Source organism: Ascidia mentula, chromosome 6 (assembly GCF_947561715.1).
Source record: "Ascidia mentula chromosome 6, kaAscMent1.1, whole genome shotgun sequence".
In the NCBI taxonomy this organism is placed as follows: Eukaryota; Metazoa; Chordata; class Ascidiacea; order Phlebobranchia; family Ascidiidae; genus Ascidia; species Ascidia mentula.
Window position 1 is genome coordinate 13,141,876 of NC_138571.1, and position 22,781 is coordinate 13,164,656.

General features: G+C 39.9%; 4 protein-coding genes across 4 annotated transcripts in view; 3 read left to right on the forward strand and 1 right to left on the reverse strand.

Annotated features, from left to right (window-relative positions):
• The window catches only part of LOC145905353 (importin-4-like), a 34,442-nt gene that overhangs the window by 4,025 nt on the left and 7,636 nt on the right, over positions 1–22,781 (reverse strand). Inside the window, exons 19-21 of the mRNA XM_082992529.1 lie at positions 22,514–22,616; positions 21,885–22,039; positions 903–986 (exon numbers count right to left, since the gene is read on the reverse strand). Of these exons, the coding sequence (XP_082848655.1) occupies positions 903–986; positions 21,885–22,039; positions 22,514–22,616 (342 nt within the window). The remainder of the gene's footprint in view (positions 1–902; positions 987–21,884; positions 22,040–22,513; positions 22,617–22,781) is intronic.
• Positions 2,161–4,844, forward strand: LOC145905356 (interleukin-17C-like). The gene is made up of 3 exons (XM_082992532.1): positions 2,161–2,404; positions 3,111–3,314; positions 4,202–4,844. The coding sequence occupies exons 1-3, from the start codon at positions 2,316–2,318 to the stop codon at positions 4,410–4,412; spliced, it is 504 nt and encodes a 167-aa protein (XP_082848658.1). The 5' UTR covers positions 2,161–2,315; the 3' UTR covers positions 4,413–4,844.
• LOC145905355 (interleukin-17C-like) lies at positions 5,724–7,943 on the forward strand. Its single transcript, XM_082992531.1, has 3 exons — positions 5,724–5,870; positions 6,450–6,695; positions 7,391–7,943. Exons 1-3 carry the CDS (start codon positions 5,800–5,802, stop codon positions 7,599–7,601), a joined length of 528 nt encoding a protein of 175 aa, XP_082848657.1. The 5' UTR covers positions 5,724–5,799; the 3' UTR covers positions 7,602–7,943.
• LOC145905354 (uncharacterized) lies at positions 18,576–20,210 on the forward strand. Its single transcript, XM_082992530.1, has 3 exons — positions 18,576–18,695; positions 18,974–19,201; positions 19,498–20,210. Exons 1-3 carry the CDS (start codon positions 18,607–18,609, stop codon positions 19,766–19,768), a joined length of 588 nt encoding a protein of 195 aa, XP_082848656.1. The 5' UTR covers positions 18,576–18,606; the 3' UTR covers positions 19,769–20,210.

The following is a 22,781-nucleotide window of genomic DNA, read 5'->3' on the forward strand; positions in this document are numbered from 1 at the left end:
GTGTAAACGCTCGGAAAATCAGCAAAAAACTTATCTGTTCCAACTTGTACATCGAATACTGACCTGGCAATCAATCTGAACAAAAGGGAAGCAAAAGATTAAAAAATTAAAAGTAAACGCAATTTTCTACATAAATCACTGGACTTCAAATTTCTGCTAAATAATATATGTGGTTCTACAGTATATCTATAAGCTTTGCATATGTAGGTGTGCAATCACGTGTTTTGTTTCTGCTTTTCACAACGATGAAGTTAAATATTTTAAATTAGTACTTTCACATTTTAATACGTATCTAAATTTGTTATTTCCTTGATAAATTTCCTCATGGTTGCCTAAATTTCCTAAGGTCAACTTCACGATAACCATTTTTAATGCCAAGCTGGCCCATTCCGGTAATGTTAAAGTGTATTCTGTTTTGCGTTAATTTCGATTTCTTCTGGCGTAAGAATAAATTATGTACATATACATGTGCACAACTCTAGCTGTGACACCTGCCACGTTTGCTGTACATTCTCTACCGCGTTAAATTCTTAAGGAGTAATGTCTTCATTGTCTTATAACCTGTTTGCAAAGTATCTTAATTGAACGTTGTTGGATCTAAAACAACATTTAAGGATCTACACTTGCAAAATATTTTCTGAAACATGCATTCTAAATGAAAGTCAATCCGCGCGCCATTTCTGAAACTAGCCATCCTTATTTGGCACTAATGCCCTGTGCTGTGCGTCTCTACCTAAACAGCTCGTTGCTTTGGTTATTGCGCTGCTGTGGAACTTAACAAATAAACTTTTTATCTCCACTCTTTTCCAGCTAAACAAAACTTGATATTTTTGTTGAGTTTTAAACAACGAATTTGTCATGCTGGGTGTTTAAAATGTGTAAAATTGAAATCAAGCGGTAACCTGTTGTTCGTCGTCGTCGTCCGTTTCCTCATCCTGACAAGCTGCCTTCTGTTGGAGAACCCTCAGCAACGCGTTCATCAGAGTCTGAAACAAACAACAGGACTTATGTGCTGTGGTTAGTCATGGCGCTTAACTTAATAACGATGAATAAAGGGTGTCGGTGAAAATGACATTTTGCCTACCATATGTCTCGTTTATTTAAGCAGCATTTTATTGCACAGGATATAATTATTTGATTGTCAGATCAACGAGAACCCAAGTAGTAGAAGAAATTGCAAAACTGTATACAACAGTTGAGTCATTTCGAAAAGGCAACTGGGGCTTGAAGAAACCTAAAGAAAGTACCCTGGAATGCATGAGAAAGTGGCAACGGGATTGCCAAGCCGGTGGCTATTTTTATACATTCGCCACAAATGTGCCAAGAACAGCAACGGCAAACTTATCTCAATTGTCCGAGAACCATGAAAGACTTGAAACTGATCCTTTAAGAAACACGGGTGGCTTCCAAAAGTGAAGTACACAAGGGCAGAGGAACGAAATTCTCGCACGAGAATGCATCAAAAAAGAAAACTGAAACTGCAAAGTAAAACGGAGCGCTTCACAGAGCTGTTGGCGCTTCCTGCAGCAACGCAGCAGTGTGATACGCCAAATAACGCAACAGGGTTACGTAAAGTTGCGTCGGGTATTTTTCTAAACGCTTTGATAGTATTTCCGGGTTTGCCGGCATAAGTTTGATTTCAAAAGACATGCTTCTCTTATCTTCACGAACGTGTCGGTTATTTCGTACCCATGATTTAAACTCAATCTTGGAATCAGGCTTGTCAATGGTATTGTTACAAAAGAATTTTTAATATTCCCAAAGCGCTATACAACACAGTTTTGCTTATGTCTGCTTGGCCTGTATGTAAATTTCCATATATTTTACAGTGTATGAGTTAATGATGCCGCGAAAGAAAAGTGATAGCATAATGATTATCAAACTTCAGTAATTTGTGTCAATTGCATTGGATAATGTGATCGGACTTTCTGAGCTCATTTAAGTGATTTAAAATGCTGCAATTGATGGCGAAACGATTATTTTTGTTGAATGTGCGTTTCCTACATATGAACAGGAACCAAATGCGCACATTTATGATGGGGTTATTGGAGAAAGGGCGGTGACTCAGCCCTTCCTATACGTCACACGAAACAGAGTTCCCTTTCGTTTGATCGTGTAACAAAACTGAGGCTGCGCATTCCCCTGGTGGGTGATTTCCCGGAAGGCAGCTCGCACTAATTCACGTGGGCTTCGGTTGCGCAGGCGGTCGTTTTAAAAGGGCGTTGCAGCGAACCTCGCTAGACAAGTCAGAAATCAAAGAACCAGAATACCATAGCTCTATTTTAATAGCACAGAAGAAACTCAGTACAAGAAGAATGGGAAGAACGTGTACAGTAGCATGGGCGGCAATGCTTTTGTTTGCCATCTGTGTTTTTCAATACGGATCATGCAACACTGAAAACAGGTTTGGTTGAGATTTATTTGCTATTGCTCTCATGTGGTTATATGCATACCGTCTGATTGACGCGCCCTAAAAAACGACGATAAGAAAGTTAGATGCGGTTTAAGGGCGCACAAGATCGATTAAACCTATTTCATGATTTTCTTGCGTAAGTTTCGCTTTTGTTCAAACTTACTTCTACACGTGCTGTGAAACAACTCAATGTATTTCTATTTTTCTCGTGAAAACATCGAGAAGTTGTCGTAAAAGCGATCGCAACTCCCAAAAAATCCCAGTCTTTAAAAACGTTTGTAACACTTTAGTGGCAGAACATTGCGAAGTGTATTGGGATAAGGCAATATCCTGCATGCAGGCCATTGAATACCACAATGCCAGACTTTGCCTTGGGACCCTTTTGGAGTCGCACATTTCTATATATATCGCCAGCGGAAACATTTGGTGTGATGTTCATGACATCACAAGGGGTCGTTGAACCGAAAACATAAAAAACCACACGTTGTAGTTCAATTGCGCCAAGATAGCAAGCACTCCAGACAAAAGGTTTTCAAACCAACTTTTTGCGCCTTCGTAATGTGCAGAGTGTTTATTTTAGTTTAGATGTCGTTTAATCTAATTCCAAACGCATTCGCGTGGTCTAATTACAATAAATACAAGAAAGAAAGCATATTCCAGACAACAGATTTGCATAGTTTATACTTTTCGTTTGCAGTGAAGAAGAAACGAACGTCGCCCAGCGTTTAGAAAAGATTGACATGACGAATGCGACTCCATCACAAGTTCACGAGCGAAAGAGGAGATTTGCTCAGAGACACGGGTGTCCTGTTTATTCACAAGATTGGCTCACCACTAAAACAGCGATAAGGGACCGCAGTCTCTCACCCTGGAAGTTTGTGTGGACATTTGACAGTAATAGGTATGTTAGAATTAGGATGCTTCGGCGCCTATAGAGCCGCCGAAATGAGCGGTTTGTTTATGCAAAATTAGTTATCGCAGGTCATTGAGAGGTTATTTAGACCTTTAGACGTAATTGGGTCGTGGTGTTCTCAAGGTAAAGTAACATATAGCCCGACGCTTAATGTCGAAGTGATGTGGGTTTGATAAACAACAAATAATATCAATTGAACGTTCTTGAACCGATGGGGATTCCGACAATGCTGTGCTTTGCAGAATAAATTCGCACCATGTTGTTTTGAAACCTGTTGCGCAAACCAATCTAAAACAATGGGTTCAGAAAGTACGGCCGTTGCCCTTAGTTAATTCATGCGCTATTCACTATATTTTGTCAAACAAAAACAGGAAATACGTAGCAAGGAACGCAAAACTAGGCAAACTCGACGGCTATTGTCATGTTGAAATACAGAAAGTTAACTAATGGACTGGTGAAAAACGACGACAAAAAACATTAACCACACTCTCACTCCGTATAGGCTCGGGGAAAATTCGTAATATTACAGCTGTTCTATTTTAGGATTTTCCGGACATTTTTGCAGCGATGTCATGCACTTTGGGATAATTACAACAAATCACGGCCCTAAGTTTAATACACCCGGTTTTAAAAAGTAATTAAGTTCGGTGTTGTATGGCAATTGGAAACTGATAACTGTTAACGTTTCGGTTTTCATGACAGCATATGTTCAAACAAGTGTGGATGGAAACGCCAAAAATTGTTCCTCGTAGACATTGTACAGAAATAATGTTGATAAAACATATATTGTACGACAGCAGCTGTTTTTCTGACTCTGCAAAAAAGGGGCAATCGACTTGTGCATCATCTACAATGTTATGCTTGTATATTTACAGAAAGCCTCGCCACGTTTTGCAGAGTGTTTGCTTGTGCGAGGGTTGCATCGACCCCGAGACTGGACGTGAAACACAGGCAGGAGTAAGGAGTGTGCCCCTGATGAGGCCCAAGGCCGTGAGACGATTAAATCCCGTTACAGGCTGGTCTGGACCTCCTGTTCAAGAGGACGTAGAGCTTGGTTGTCATTGTGTCATCCAGAAACAAATATAAACCCAAGCGAATAGAGAATACTTGAAAGCACTAATAACCGCTTTATATTTTACAAATAGAATTTGACCATTAAGTTTTTGTTCTTTCGCTTGCATGTATGCGCCTAAAAGTATTGAATTATCCCTCAAAAATTCTACTTAATTTTGCTTCCGTCAAAATAATATCAGAAAATGGCAATACCGACGATATAAAAACCATTTTGTTAGTCGTATTTCTCTTGTTGCTATGGTAATACTGTTTTAGGAAGATTTACTAGTTGATGAAACATTCGTTAGGCTGCTGTCAACGCAAAATTCTTCATTTCAAAAAAGCATAAGTGACATTTCAAAGATGTGTTTTTGCAGTCACACTTCAGTGTTATGTTTTAAAAAGTGTGCTGCTTCTGTCAAACATTCATTTTCCATGTGTTTTTTTGCCGTTTTGTGACACAAATATATGTAATTAATCATGCAAGTGCGATGGAACTGATAAGTTGATGCTGTTAACATTGATAATAGCACAGTTTTCGAGGACGTCGCAACAAGTTAGTATTCACAAACAACGCAACTGAGCAATTCCTGTCACAACTAGAAGATAGTGTAGATATTTCAAGAGCAGATTTTTAGACGCACAAACTTAGGAATTACGTAGCGCAAAGATGGCGATATGCTCAATGCTGATGATATAGTGTGTTTGAAAGTCGGTAAAATCTTATTTGATTTTGGCAATCTTTCCAGAACAAAACTATTGGCCCCCGACCGAAATCACTGCAATTGTTACTAAAGTACAGTTGCAACGAAAAAGCTATGACCGCAAGTTATACGCAAAAAAAACGATATTTAAACACTGGTTAGAATCTGCTTGTTTCTTGGGTTCATTCTACGAATTTGAAAAAAACGGCAATTTCTTCACATTCAAAAAATGCATTTTCTAGAAGAGGTTTTCTCGACCCCCGTCACCGACAAAGCCTTTATTGGCGGGGACCCCTGAACGAAATTAACTTTATGGCCACAAGTAACATTGTTTGAGAAAGTCTCAACGGTACATAGACAGACCCCTAGTTGTGAAACCCATCGGATCTAGAGGCAATGCATTTTGCTCTGAAACAAAACTTTCAAGTTTACGCGAATTCCAAGTGGAGAGATTGCGCTATAAACACTATGCTCTCTATATAATGAACCAGGAAGTGGGGTTTAAAGACAGCAATGCGGCCAAGCAAGCAACGCAAACGTCACAAGTCACGATGCAAAGTAAATGCCACTCGCACGGACCGGATATGGGATAAAATGCGCCAACATAATATCTCGCGTTGCCCACTTGATCTTATGACTGAAAAACTAAACACACCAGAAGCTGCAAGATTCAGCACGGTTTTGATTACTTGCTGTGGGAAGAATCATAGAAGGCCATGGTCAGCTTGCTTGAAAACCTGGTGGCAATTTTTGCTTTGACATGTATTTGTATCTGTGTTAGTGATAAGTAAGTGAATTGATTTCTATTTTGTAACACTGAAATTTTTAACGGAAGAGAGTAAGATCACGAAACGACCTTCGTGTCGATGTTGTTGTGGTTTTGAGAAAGTTAAACAGTGGCGGCTCTCGTTGGTTTTGCATAGGGACATGCCAAATCCCATATTGTTTGATGTCGTCAGAAAGTTGTTTTTTCTCCAATAAATTATCCTTAGGTTTACTATCGATTGCCATCCCCTAGTTTATGAAAGAAAGATTGAAATAAGACAATGTATGCGCTTCACGCATCTGGCTTCCATAGTGATTGTGCGAAAAGCCGCCACTGAAGGTAAATACATAATGTTGTTTGTCACCGAACATGTAAACCAAAAGAAAACGTAAAGGTATTATGCAATTTCGACATAACAAGGCACAAACAAAACATTTGGTATTGAACTCAACGATTATAGTTTGGAAATGGTTTGCCGCACACAAAATACTATTCGCCCGGTAGCACTAATACCATCGCTCTATTGACGGGATAGATATAATCAAAAACGCCTGTGTTTCAAAGCAGTAACCTCAGCCTTTAAATACGTACGTTATACAGCCATGAAATACTGGAATATCATCGCATACAGGAACTCATTCAGCGAGATTCAAACTTCAGGCAAAGCTTCGAAGTTATTGACGTCACCAACGTTGCACCATCTGAGGTTCCTACCAGGAAGCGAAGGGCTGCAGGAAATGGGACGGAGTGTCCAGTTTTTACCAGTCAATATCTTTTACGTAATCTAAGCATGAGACAAAGCAGCCTCTCGCCTTGGAAAACCATGATCACGTATGATATGTTTAGGTAAGTTGTGTGCTTTAATAAGAATGATATTTCCAAGAAACATGTCTGAAAAGCTAGTTTAACCATATCACAATGAACCAGGGAAATCCCGTTTCGCCCGTCCGTGAGGTGGTTTAGGTGTGTACCGCGACAATCCATCCGCAAGCGATAACTTTTAGGCGGAAGGTGTGCTTACTTTGCTGTTATGTCTGGCCAAATTGTAACATACGCTCAAGCAGCTCCGCCGCAGTGCAATAACCCATACCTCTTGCAGCTTGCATAATTTAAAGATTGATCCGACGCAGGATGGACAGTGACGTCACAGAGTAAATACTGTCATGCGTCACAATGGGATAACAAACGTTGCATTCTTCAAAAAAAACTCGTAAAAATTTACCTAAAACCTCTTGTGACGAACTGAGAGCAATAAATCGAAACAAAAAACGGATATGACGCAATAAGCAGGAAAGATCGGAAATGGAAAACAATTCAAAAATAAACAAAAACTGAGAACAAAAAGACTGACCCATACTGTTGTTAACATTGTCATGTTTCATACGAAATACGTTTCGGCAAGAACTCATGCCACCAAACAAAAATTACTCCACAAACCGTTGTGGAAGCAGTGTTTGTTCATTCAGGAACCCTTTGAACCATCCCACGGACCAAATGGAGACCCAAGAAACTCAGTTAACGTTAAAAAGCTTGTTTTTTAGACTTCCGAGCTACATCGCTGACAATGTGTGTTTGTGTGTGGGCTGCATCAACCCTAGCACTGGCCGAGAGACCAGATTACTCCGCAGCGTCGGAATGAGAACCAAGATTGACGTTTACCGTTGGAAAAACGACACTAAAAGGTTCGAGAGAGACTTTACAGTGGTCAATGTCGGGTGTACATGTGTAATTCCCAAAGTTGTATATGTATAATTCCCGAGTCAGCGTTCGATGGGAAATCTTTTTGGTCACACGACTAGAAATATTTTTTCGGTGTTCTGTCCATGTCGTTGCATATATTATTGTTTATCTTTGTTAGTCTGTGCGGCAGTGTTTTCAAAAAAAAAATTTTTTGTGAAAAAATATTTTTCTTTGACGTTAATACACATTAAAAAGCTCTGGCCCTGGAAAAACCTTAGCATAATGTAACAACCATTCAAAGGAATACACTAAATCGTTCACCTTTTGCTGCAAACCCCTTTACGTGTTTCTAATCATATTGTGAACTTCCGTTGTGTGTGCTGTAAATACAAGCAACAACCCAATAAACCAGCGTGTCCCTCACGGTTTTCCTCTGTCAGCACCCCCTTTGAAACTGGAAGCCACCTTCTATGACAGGTGTTATGCAGTCTGTAATAAAATTTCACAAGATTTCCATTTGACATATGAGTGATTTCACGTTAGATCACCAAATTTGAATCACATTTCTGACCTCACCCTTAACTAAAAGTTCAAAATTTCATAAAAATTAATCACGTACTTTTCGAGATATTGCACTTTGAAACTGCTATGAAATTGCCACTAGTTGGCGATATATACTTTGTTTTTTGCTAATATGCCTTAGTCATTTCTTGATGGATTTCTACATAGTTGGGCTCATTTTGAAGGTACATATTTATACAAACATTTCGCTTGTGTTTGTGCTTATAGGCTTTATCAGTGTCGCTTATTCAAATACAACCAGAAGTAATCCAGTGTATTTTGTAACAAAACCTAAACATCCAGCATTCTCGCACCCTTTGGCAACAGACCTCCTCTCAGAAGGTGCGAGCATCCCATGATTATGAACCACTGCAATAAACTCTTCCAAACTCAATTCCCAATAACGAGCACGTAAACCATGGAGCACATCTGGCAGTGTCCATTCATATCATGAGACTGAAGCACGGAGCGGTCCAAAGCTTTTGGCTCTTAGTTGACTGTCGTACTATAGTCCACTAGTTAGCGCCTCTAGTGTTGGGCAAAAATAAACGCATTTTAGTTCCGAAGAATGCCTGTAATCGGGCGAATATATCTGAAAACGATGATCTTCCTGCTGACAGGAGCTTTTACATAACATTAGCCGAAATAAATCTGATTCTTTAGTACTTGCTATAAAGTCGCCTGGGGATTCCGGTCTTTTTCAAAGTTTTCTACCCAAAAAGTTACACATTTAAGAGCATGAACTGCACAACACAAATTCATCCATTAGCTACGTTCACAAGACAAAAGGGTAGGGAAGGAGGAAAGCCACCTTGTGGCAGTTGGATTTCAGAGCAACTGTTGTGATTCGGTATAGATGGCCTTGAACCCAGCACAGGGACAACGGACACTGTCAAACGTGCCCTGTTGGTATATAGTGATGGCAAAGGCGGTTTACGCTTTGGTTGCGGGGAAAGCAACCATGTATCGCGTGATTTTATGTCAATGTATGTCCACCAAGACGTTTGCGTTTAATCGAATGCGCCTTTTTGCAAGCGCAGTTTTTGTTTTCTTAGATTCGGCCGAATCCGAAACGCAAATACAGCCTTAGTTAAACTCGATTCGCAGCCGATTGCAAATTTTAAGTGAATTCCCGAGATTGACCTGATAACACGATCCGGTGTGACGCTAAAGAGACTCGTGTTGCGACATGAAAAAAAAACAAGCTACAAGCAATGTCGAACTGCACTGCACTGCACATACAATCGGGTCGAAACAAGAGGGCAACGTCTCGGAAGTTACATTCGAGGTTGTCCCTTTGTTTCAAAGCGAATTCTCCGGGAAGAACAGACCGTTTGACGTAGGCATTGTCTCCTATCGAAATAACCCGACCAATGAGAACAAACGGATGGCGGGAACTTACTCCGGTAATTCCTGAGCCTTCAACCGCCTATAAAAGTCCGCCAGTGTATGTAGTTGGTATGTTATGCCACCGCGTTTCACTTTAAGTAAAAGTTTCGTGTTGATCAGAAGCAAGAATGATTGGATTGAAAATTATTGCCTGTTGTTTTCTGGGAAGTTTTTGTTTTGGACTCAAGACCGGTTTTGCTGGCACCTTCACTAACATGTAAGTATTTATACGAAAATTAAGCAGATTGAAATTCTGTGCGGCTGGTTTAAAAGTAACATAAACCAAGATTCGAGCAAAAAACAAAACAACACGTTTTGTGTTTGAAGGAACGTAATATTTAATTAACAGAAGCAGGTTCGTTGGAATGCCGAAATCTTGTCATTATCAGGAATTTTGAGCGTCGATTATTGGCGAATAATTTAAATATTCAAGAAAACCTTTTGTTATAGCGATATTTTATTCCAGTTTAGACCTCAGTGACTACCAGATCAAGGACAAAATGCTGCGGACAAACACCACCTTCAGAGATTCGCTCGAAATGGTGTACAGTCCGCGCAACCCTGACTTGTTCCTCGCCAACAAAAAAATGTGTCTGAGTGTACTACGGGAAACTGGCGTGGACCAGGCGACGAGATCCTTGTCCCCGTGGCGATACGTGAAAAATTATGACAGCAGAAGGTAAAATTCGCGGCGTATCTACACCCAAAGCTTTTGTGGAAGTAAATTAAAACTATTGGTGCGCTAGGTCCCTTTGGTGCGCTGGGTGACTTTGGTGCTCTGGGTGCACTTATTGCTTTAGGTGCATCAACTATAGCGCATTGCTACAGTTGCGCGAGACATGATAAGGACCTAATCATGGTTCGAGAGGGCCAACGGACTTCTTAGTATTATCATCATGTTTTGGCAGCGGCAATCTGTTCCGTTTATCGAAAAGGGGGACAGATACGTTTAACCATTTCAGCAAATTATTTATTATCCCATTAAATTATGCGAAATGACACGTATTACTGGGTCTACTGTTTTGGCCTTGCAAATGCATGTTCCAAGCTCTACACCCCAACATTTTAGTTTCAATACAAAACACATAGCATTCAGACATAACTAAACTGTAAAACTCTCAACTTACAGAAGCAGTGAAGACAGATACATCCTCGACACAGCGTGCATCTGTGAAGGGTGCATTGTCCCATCCAACGATGGAAACGGTTACATTTATACCGAGAGCCTTATGAGTGTGCCGATACCCTTTATTCGCACCGTGCAAGTGGAAGACAATGGCGAATATCGTCCGGTCAGCCTTACTGTCCATTTTGGCTGCCACTGCGTGTTTCGCGATTCGATTGACGAGTTTTCTCACGATGATGCTCTTTTGGAAGAATATTATTAATATTGTTTTAGTGGTGACTTCAGGGTTTGATGGGAAAACGCTTGTGATGTTTCAGTAAAATTTGCCTTTTATTCTGTTTTGTATCGAATTATATTTCCTGTGTCCTAATATTATTTATATTTGTAAAATTTATATTCATTGTTTATTTTCACAAAAATATATATTGTTTTTTATGGATTAATTAGCAACTAGAATCGCGTGAATTTCTACAAAGCAGACAGTTGCATTCAGTGCTTCCAATCCAAACCAGTAACGCATATCGGATGTATGAAGAATAGGTATACGGTCCAATTCACAAAATTGAGACAGGGGAGGTTGGCACGCCGAACTTCTAAACGCCATTCACACGCAAAAGGTTTTTCCATGATCGGAAACCGCTTAAACTTTTCCCTTTTTTGTCAATTTTCTCCACTTAAACAAGAGAAAAGAACAGAATTTTCGATACATGTAAAAATTGCCACGATAAGGTAGCTTTATTGCGGCTCAACGTGTAAGGTGATTACGTGAAGCGAAAAACGTCAAAGGTACCATCCAAATTTTAATACCATTGCCTGTAACAAAGAAGCTTGCTGATTTAAATGTGGTCGTGACCAAGCGTAAACAATTTGGCATGGAAAGAAGACAGTTTCGCGTTCCACGCAAAACGCAGTAGCTAGGTTTAAGTATAAAGATAGCAATGTACGGTTGTTGCGAGTAAAGATTTGATGGATTACGATTTGTCGAACTAATACACTGCATTACGACGCCTTTGCTGCAAGTAAACACCAATCGTGAAGTAAGCAAATAAGGCAAGGATAGATAACATAGTGCGGTACAAGCTCGCCTATAAGTCACCTATTTTCTCCGTTTCATGCAACGATACAAATTACAAATCCCGCTCCATTTTGTGGACGATAACCTTAACTTATACAACAAACAACTGCAATAAACACGACCACAAAAATAAGGGTGTATTTGTTGGTTAGGTTAACGCCTTAACTTTCATCACCCATAACTTGTCCAAAAACTGACGCCACACAAAAATCATATATTTTCCTAACCACGACGTCCCATCAAAAATTGTTTCAAAGTCAAGACGTCATTAACTCATTGACTTTGAAACAACGAACCGCAATATAACACGCCAGAATGTTAACACATGTTTTTACCTTGGTATATGTGGTATATTAATCTGCTGATTCCATTTTTACGAAAAGCTTCGGTAAAAATCAAGCATTTTAGGTTTGTAACCAGTTTTGTACATTCGACTTCTTGCGGGATTATATGCGGCCACGTCTGGTGTACAACGAGGACTTTATAAATTGAGCTTTTTATGTTGGTTACACTACAAAAGACAATCGAAACGTCCAAAGGAACAAGTTCAGGGTACAATTAGGAGACATGTGGGCGACAAGAGTTGGGCTATGGCTGGTGTGTTGCAACCACTATGAAAACTATAATGATATTTTTGTTGAATGCTGGAGTTGCAGCAGCGGTGTAGATTGAGAAACGACAAAAAAAGGCTGCAGAATGGTATACATAAAATTGGTTTATTTCGTATAAAAAATATAAAGAAGTAGCAAAAGAGACTAAAATATGCGCAGAAAAATGAAAAAATAACACTTTAAGGAAAAATGGATTGGTGGAAAAATAAAAAAAAACGCGACAGCCAACGCTACAAAAGAATAAAAACATTCAACATTTGAAGCATCCGTTAGAATAAAAACCGAAATCAGTGAAAAGACTATCCCGACAAGAGCAACAAATCATTCGTCAGTGGAAGGTTAGACGCGTGTTCCTTAAACACGCACTGGCATCCAATATGAACAGTTGCAGAGACCGTTGACGAATCTCCCATCCGTACAATGCGCTGTACAGGTATTGGGACGCTTAACAGGGCTTCGGTGTAAACAAAATTCCCCGATTCCTCGACTTCGACGAAGCACCCCTTACATATGCATGCTGTATCGAGGATTTCACGGTCTTCGGGTGCCCTGTAACAAAAGCTCAATTTTTACCCTTGTATAGTATAGTTTTGGTAAGTAATGTAAATCTGGATGAGATATAGGATAACGGCAAATGCGTCAACGGCCATAACGCATTTTTTGAATATCCCCTAAGCCACATATGCTTATCCATTATCTCAAACAACCATGGAACAGGATAGAATCTGGTAAATCAAATGCAGCTTGGCTATAGTTAAAAGTCAAGAACGTCGTAAGTAACCATCTGTACTATAGAGACATGCTGTGTCGAAATGCGACTCATTGACTGAATCTAGGAAATTGAGCTTCGTTTCGTAATTGTCCTGCATGGGGGTCACGAGGTTTTAGAGTAACCGTGAATGCAAAAAGTGAAGGCAATTTCCTATTTGTTCTCAAACCTTCTTATTTGTGATGTCACAACTATCGTTTATTTAACTTATTGTGCAACTTAGTTCGTGACAAGCTGTCCCAGTAAATTTACATAAGTCTACAGACTCTGTAATTTCTGTAAAGAGGTCGGCCACTACAAAAAGGCTTGGAACCACTTCATTAAACGCCAACACACGGGACACGACAGGCTAAAAGTTCGCATAACTCCCAAACTAACCTTCTTGTGTCGTAATTGTTAACGTAACGCCATGGGGAGAGTGATCTTGACGCAATATCGACATTGCGATTAGGTAGGGTGCGAAAAATGCGGAGGCATTCCGCATCTTTGATATTCAGTTCGTTCGGAGCACGAGTCTGGTTGTCAACTTTTTCAAGCGACCCCCGGAAAGTCGCGTCGTTTTGGAAGCGCGATTCCATTTCGCTGTAATCGAATATTTCGAATCTTCATGCAAAAAAGAAGGCGTTTATGATCTCGTTTGTCCGTAACTGCATCCACCATTTAAAACGTGAATACTTGTGTTTGAACGGTACCGAAGTTTACAACATGTGCTTATGATACAGGATCCATATGAAATTGAAATCTTTTAATTAACATTGATTTGTTGATCTTCGGCTAAATATTTCTACTCCATAACGCTTTCAATTGTTTAATATTACAGTTAAGTAACTAATATTAATGTAAGTGTACACTTAATAACAGAAAATTATATCCATCTTACCTTTCAGCGATGGCACAAGCAATGGACAAGGCAACAAATACGGCTGTAATTTTCAACATGTTCTGCGGAAGTAATCTTTCTTGGGCTCTTGAAAAAATCAGATCTTGTCGAATGAATTTCTAAGTAGCTACTGATACCTTGACGCTTACACGAGCTGTCTTTTAAAGTACATTTGCTTTCGTAGAAACTTAACGAAATTCTTACAACAGAATGTAGTCAGCGCATGGCCGAGTCTATAAGCACCCAACGCTATAAGCGTGACGTTTGTCATTCGGCACAAAAGCATGTAAATTTCGCGGATGTGGCTAGTTTCAAGACGTCACCATCGCGAAAAGTGACGCAAAAACTCGCGAAAGTGGAGCAAGGTCGCATTATCGCGTTTCGCCGTCGCGTTTGTACTGGAAACGGAAACGGATTTTTACATTCTTTTTACTAGAAACGAGAAAGTGCGTTGATTTGCATTTGCTTTTCGTGTATGTGCAGATCGAATCAAGAGCATGTTTGGATGAATTTGTCACCACACGTTAATATTTTTCTCCTGACTTTTTTTGTTAATCTGCACTTTTTACACAACCTTTGTCCAAGATTATGGAGATCGTTATTAAGTACGTGATTACAGAATAAAAAAAATGGACCACTTTAAACCAAAGCCCCTCTGGTAGGCTGTCGATCGCCCACCGTATCGACATGCTCATACGTTAAAATTAACAAAGCCATTTGTAGACAGCATCACTGACGATGACTTTTTTAGGCGAAATATATTTTTCTAGAAAACATCCACCATCGGAACTGTCCACAGATCGCTATGTTAACACCAACACATAAGCATGCCGGTTTTAAGTATTTACAATAAAACAATGAAGACTGAGAAAATTCTTTTAATTCCAGAAAACTTCCACAAAATTCTCTATAACATTCCAAGGTCCATTTTTTTCGATTAAATCAGGATTTAAATCAAGAAATCTTGATTAAAGCAAGAATAAAAAAAATCATCATGCGTAACGTTTCCAAAAGGTCGAAGAAATTGCGTTTTCGCAGCAAGTTGCTACGGCGAGCATACAAACAACTACTTTGGTAAGCTTAAAACCAAATTTGCTGCGTTGTGGTTCGCAGTGACTGTAGACGAGACAGAGAGTGTTGGCTGGAAATTGACAACGCATCAAATATTACGTCACAATGTCTCGTTATATTTGCTCCGGTGACGACTTCTTAGTTAAGCTGTCACATTTTCTGCCCAGCCGCATTGTTTATTTGAGTTTGGTTCAAATAAGTACAATTCTACTTGCTGCATTTGCAATTTATTTTAAGACTCCATATGCTCGCTAAAAGCGCGCTTTTGTGTATGACGACATAAAAGCATGTCGTTTACGAATGTTTGGCACGAACGAAAACTTGAGTAATCGCGCGACAGCTACGGAATTCACGACGTCCAAAAAACATTCCACAACCATCATTACGTGGTAAAATTTTTGGGTTTCGACAAAATGGCGGTTCGAAATTAGGACAGAGCGGAACAAATGCGGTAGGTGGCAGTATGGCTTGGGGCGAACTTGCACGAAGCAGATGGGATGACACCAACGGAAAACCATAACCAATTAAAAGACAACTTAGTGCATAAAAGATTGCTTGTTACACTGGAGCTAATGTGGATTGGTTGGTATTTGTAACACACTTGGGTAAGATTTTTAGCCAATATAAAGAGGGCGATTGGTAGTTCACTCCTAAACTTCTTCATGTATTTTACCGTGTTTGTTTTCTCTTCGCTTATCATTGCTGTTCATTGCAAAATAAAAGTTAACACAAGAATTTCTGTTGCGAGCAGTTTGAGAGCGAAAAACCTGATCGGGAATTCGAGCGCAGCACATTGCGGGTTCGAAACCCAGGTCCGCAACAAATATGCCTATCTAGGACACAATAAAGGAAAATATTATTTCGTTTTATCCCACTTCAAAAGATACGTATTTAGTAAGATTTACAAAGTTTGGGACCAGTTCGCACCGATTTAAATAATTCGTTAAGCGTGCATTTACCTCCTGGTACACCTCATATGTATATGGAGTCACCATTTCGTGAGCCCAGTTAAGCAACGAGAAATTCCGAAGCCGTTTTCCCCGTATGTCTGTTAGTTTCATGGACAGTGGCCGACTCTTTTGCCCACACCAAGGAATATCCGAGATTGCTGACTCATCCCCGCCAATGCCAACTGACCAGGCGTGAAGAACATGACCAGGAAGAGTTACACGTTGTATAAATTGACGAGTTGTGCATACGCGAATACAAAAATGATCTTTCGCAACTAAAAACGCGACGTAAAGATAAACAATTAAACATAGGAAAATGCCCAAACTGTTGAAGCGTGACGTTAGGTGCTAAGTTATGTAACTCGAGGAATAAAAATAAGTATTTCGTCACTTTTTAAAGTCAAGCAATCCGTGAAACAAAAATACGATACATGGCACGGTCTTTTTTTAAAAGCTGTGAATTTCCTTTTAAGCACAAAAGCCAATAGAAGTCAGAACTTTCAGTCAGGGGTTCGACATATAAGGCGACAGACACTGCAAGTGTAAGACAGAAACAAAAACCTAACATAGAAGATGTCTCTAATCTAATTTCTTCATGATCGAAAAGGAAACAGTTCTTTTTTCGCAAGAGGTGACGAATGCGAGGTTGGTCTCCACTTCGTGGGAGTATATTTAGAAACACGAATGTATTTTTGCTATTTATGTGAAGCGTGAACTCCAGCCGTACGCAAATTACGCGCCATGTCATTACGCAAGTGACGTAGCGCCGTGGTCACCGCACGCACGGCGTCAGTCGCAAAGAGCTTGCAGTTAGCTTGTGGGCGGACTTACATAAAGCAGATGGGATGAAACCAATGGAAAACCGTAACCATTTAAAAGATAAATGATTGCTTTTTACACTGGAGTTGAATGTGGATTGGGTGTTATTTGTAACACTACAAGGAAAATATTGTGGTATTGTTGCAGTCGGGTATATCATTATGGCGCGGCAGTGTAAGTTTAACGGCCCCAAATGTATTTTTTTCACAATAAATGGATTTCAATGCAAAAGTGTGCCTCGTAAAATAATCATTTTCATATACTGTTCATTACATTTTAGCTTGAATTATATAAAGTGTTACGTCGTTTCCGGGCTAACTGGATATGAGCGTTATGGTATACCACGTAAACCTATAATAGATTACAAAACGCAGAATTTTGAAAACCCCGTTTTAATGCCCGCCACAAGAACACCGCATGGTTCAACTGCATCCGAGGCAACCCGATGCGTTTTTGTGACTCAGTGATTTAATACGTTTATGGAAAGACCGTAAATTTCCGCATATCTTTAATTACAATGGAAACTGGATGGGAAAAACAATGCAGCCAAGCCGCACTTCCCTTCTAGCGCTTACCTCGTCCAGCCCCGCCTCCTGAAAATTCCAAACCCGTTCACGAGTCATTTCATGTTAGTATAGAGCATGGAGACCAAAATAACCAAGTGGTGCCGAAAATGGCGCGTAACTTGCTGGTCGGGGGTAACCATCACTTGCAGGGGATATTCATGTGACAATAATCGAAAACCTCAGTTGCGAAATGCGGTAACCGTGATTTTTTACGCAACAGCTTGTGTTACACCTGATGACCCAACTTTTATTTTTTTCTGCATTCTTGCCCGCATTGCTTTGCCGGGATACCATGGAACCTGATGACCCAACTGCTGCCAATGCCATACGACGAGTTATCTGTTTAACAAACATCGCCTGACCACAATTTTTTGCGTTAATATCGATGCCCAATTCACGTCCTGCAATGGTAACTTCGCAGTTCGGTATACGGAAAAATTCAATTCTTATGAATTAGAACTTAAACAAATGCATAGCCATGAGGGTAATACTCAAGGCCCGTCATAGACGTTATTTCAATTCATAGAATGAGATACAGTAATTACGAGTTGTAACGGTAAGAGATAGGATCCAGAAAACTATGGGTTCAATAGGCCACCACGGAACAAAACGTTTCCACAGTACCACTGCACACTAGATTTCGTCTTCTTAATCGAGTTATGTTACGCAACGGAAAAATTACACGTTTAAAACCAAAAGGAAGAGGCTGCAGGCAACCTCATTTTAAATGGCCACACGTACGTGATGTAAAGTAGTGGAGCAGAAACTGCGACCTGCATAACAGAGAACCCAGGCGAAACGTCGGTACACAAATATTAACATTTAGACGTGCCATATCGATTCTTTGAACTCGACAATACGCCTGACAGCAACAGCAACACGATGGTATTTTGGTTAAACCGACTTTTTTCGAAAAAAACAACTGCGCGATGGGTATTAAAAATAAAAATGAAAAGGGAGCAACTTTTGCCCACATTTTACTTCAAATAAACGTGCTTTGTCCCTCCGAAACACGCCGAAAGCAGACAAGCAAGCGCTTTATGCGTCAACTGCTACTGGCGGTGTCACGTTTCAAACCTTTGCCCATGCTTGAGCGTCCGAAACTAGGGCGCCAAAATATGAATCGTGATCGTTGCTAATATAATTTAGGAAGACAACGAAAAAAGAGGGAGACTTGGTTTCGCGGATAAATAGGGCGTCCGCAGACCTTTGGAGGCATTCTGTGAGCGGTGACAACCCAAGTAAACAACAGTATTAATCATGCTGGTTATTTTGAGCTCTAAATCGGTAATAATATTCTTGATGATGACGGCAATCCAGATTATACCAGGATTCTGCCTTGCAAACAGGTGAATTAACGTCATACTAAAGTGAATTCAAATTACGATATTTTTAAACCTTTACTTTTGTAAACATTATCAATCATCAGTGTCATACATGATGATCCAAGTCTCATATATGAATATGTGAGTCTCATATATGATTGTAGAAATCTTACATACGATTTCGATCGTGTTTTATTGCACGTATTCCGTAGTTAATGCTGTTTTTGCATAAAAATTTCAACAACCTTTGCGCTTTTTGTGAAAAACATGCCATTTTCAAATATTCAGTTTCGTCTGTACAGAAAAATTGAGATGGACTACTGGGAAACAGAAAGAAAAATAAAGCAGGACCCGACCTACAGAGCCAACTTGCCGACCTTTAACAACGAGACAGAGAGCATACTCGACTCACGTCCAGACAACGCCCTCTGCCGGAAGCACCTCAACAGTTTGACCGAACAAACCGGAAGTCAAATCGACGACCGGGTCATGTCGCCTTGGAAATACGTGATAAACTATGATAGCCGACGGTAAGGGGTTGGCAGATATTACGCTATGTACAGTGGGTTAATACTACGTATTGTATTTTGGGGGTTGAAAGATGTATTGGTCCCAAAAAGGCCGAGGATTGTTAAGGAAACGACATTTATTAGGAATTGATCGTTAAACTTTACTTCACGAACAATGGGAGCTGTTTCAAAACTCTGTAGGACTCAAAACAATATATTTGAGTTTGTTTAACAACTCGGCCACAAGCATTCAAAAAGCGCAGAGTTCATTGAAATATCACCAAAAACTGTCCTTAAAACGTCAGTTGCCTTTTCAGGTCACACGACGACCGCTACATCATGGACACAGAGTGTGTATGCCGAGGCTGCTATGCACCAAGCGGTCTTAACAGCCAAGGCAAATGGGAGTTTGTCTACACAGAGCAGCTGCACAGTGTACCCTTGACTATGAAACGCCACGTTCAAATGATGGACGGAAGTTATAGGTTTGTCAAAGTGCGGATTGGCTGCCATTGCATCTACCCAGTCGGACGAGTCAATCGCTTTCAAGTATCTGACGATGAGTGGCTCTTGGACTTGAATTGGTAGATGGGAGATTCAGGCGCCGAAGAGCGCGTGTTCGAATCCCGGTGCGGCCAAAAAGGACACAGAACTTTTACTGCTGTTTGTTTTTGCTTTTGCTGTATTTCAATTTACCTAAACTCGTTATGTGTATCTTTTGTCCATTGTAAGGGCTTGGTTTGTTGCACCCAGTAGAGTAACACTGTGATTTTGAAAGACACTTTATTGACATTCCATTCTGTAAATTTTCAAACGTACACATTTCACCTTCCATATTAACCTTGTAGAAGACAAATTATTCTGTAAATATGTGTTAAAACATTCTTGCCTCGTGTCTTTAAATGTAAACCAAAATACCATGATTCCTTGAAAAGGATGATGCTGTACAGTATATTGCTACACACTGATGATGTTCAAAAACATAATGCTGCCTTACCACTGTGCGAAGTATATTACTGTGCGTTATAAGGCTGGATGTGTCGTATCAAAATAAATCTGCGTCTTAAATGTTTATTTATATTGCATTCCAAAAGAATTCCAATTTTTAACGTTTTTACTACTCCAAAGTTTTTCAAATTTCCTCACGTTGAGATGTATGATATGTCCATTCAATAAAAAAAACTATTTTTTAAGCATGCGTTTTGAACGTACAAAATGGTGAGACAGCAAGTGACATCAGAAAACGCGCGCCGCGTCCTCTCCACGACTTCCAAAAGCCCAAACTCCCGAGTGACGAAAGAACGTCACGCGCGTTGCCCAGCAACCAGCTCCACTGCGTCAGAACGGGGAAATAATACGTCCAGTTTACCTTACAAGGGCGGGGAATTTATCTCGAAGAGAAAGACGCTCTGCAGGATGTTAATTAAACCGACGTTATCATTTCACGAACTAAAGCGGTTGGCAGCTGTTCCACCGCATGGTGAAGGAAAACACGAACACAAAATTTTTAAGCTTCCGCAGCAACAGAAACCAATTAAAATTGTAAACACGGTTCATTGCTTTAAAAAGTTCTCAGCAAAATAAAGTGACCGAAATACTGCAGAAATCATAAGCGGTGTCATGTATTTTTTTCAGGCTGAAAACCGCACGATGACTTCGGCGAAATTAGCCTGTTTAAATTCAACTCAATTCAGCAACGCAAACTAACCGGTTTATTGTACACCTAAATGTTTTAAGCAACTTGTCTTTCATACAAGGTAAACAAAAAAAATTATAAAACGTTTCGCGCTTTTTGCGCTAATAATAATGAAAACTTTAAACAACCGACCTTCTGTGAATAGTTTGCAAACAAGGAAACAACCAAACATGAAAAAGCAAAATACTGGTTATGATTTTACTCATTGCAAAATTTTGCAAAATGCAATGACCTGTCGCGGGTTGTGTAACAATGACTCATCAAGTGCTTCCTACGATGGGATTCACCGACCATAAAGTCCCTCAGAGAACTTTTTTTCATACAGCAACCAACCGAAACACTCCAATTTCACGACAATTAATATTCAAATACGCTGACCAAAACTTCTGTTGCATTAATAGACGATTGTCGTGCTGACAAGTACGTCAATTTTTAGGAGTCGAAACCTCGCGGCGCGAGGGTATTTCCCGGTCGGTGGTCATGCGTATATGATATATCCATTTTTTTGAGAAGTTTTTTATCGTAATATCTGGCCACAAAGCGACCGAAACCGTAACGCATTGCACTACTGATAATGAATAGAAAATATCACTCTAAGAAACCGACTAAATAACGTACGCTGCCTGCAGTTGCTTCAGAAAATATATATGTAGCCTTGAATACTACTAGTAGAGTACCTCTATCATCAAAACAACCAATATTCCTTAAACAACATGAAGAACACCGTCGTCAGAACAAGGGTATATGCAGTCTGACACACAAGTTGAATTATTAAAAACATTCTTTTGCCAGTGACAAATCATCGTTTTTACAGATAACTTTATTTTGCCTACTTGTAGGCATCCATCTTTTCACATAGATGGCACACATTCCAATGCATTTTCAACAAACTATACAACAGACATTACACATGTCCTGAATTAAACATGGTTTTCACCATCAGCTTATACCGTGTCGCCGTAAATACACAAACACCCATAATCACCAACCGAATAATAAGACTCATACCTCGAAATCTTTCTCCTTGTTAGCAAAGGCGTCGACACCAGCGGCGCCCACGAGCTCCTGGGTCGTAGCAATGGTAGTCATGACGACAAGTCGTTCCGCATCATCGGTTATGGTCTTGCACAGCAACGGGAAGAGCTCGCCGAGAAACGTTAAGTCTACATTCAATATTCTTTTATATTTCAGACTATTTTTATATTAACACGTTGTCCAGACCTGCACATTTGTGCTAGAAGTGCAATGAGGTCGGACGTTTGTTTTTCACGCAAAAGTTTGAAGCAATAGAAGGGTTGTTCTGACAAATGTAACACACGGACAGACGGAAATTCGTAATGTACACTAACACTCACATGTTCCGTAACAGGGAATTATGAAGGTTGACTAAAATTGTATAAACCTGAGTATGAACATTGCCACTAATTTAAACCAATGTTGGTTGGACAGATTAAAAGACATAACGTGTTTTAGTTTGTCCATGTTTGATATATCGGCATTAATTAGTTACGTTATTCTTTAAGTCGAAGTCATAAAAACTTTTATTAGCAGAAAACTTTTGAAAAGAAACATGAAACCGCATTAGCCCGAAAGCCCGAAGCGCGAAAACCTTAGCATAACTGCACGGTTTTACTTACAAATGTTGTTTTGCTGCTGATAAGCCGAAACGACGAATCGACCGCACGAGGCGATTGCTGACTTTCTCACGTCCGCATGAGGGAAGTCGATCTGCTTGAAAACCTGTTCAAACCGGTTTAAACTGGTCAGAAATTTGACTATGCGTCGTTTTGAGTCGCGTAACAATTTACATGAAGAAAATTGGAGATATTGCGAAAAATGTATATGCAATATAATAACAAGTTAAGTCAACCTTCTGTGACTAAAAATCATAAACATTGGAACCAA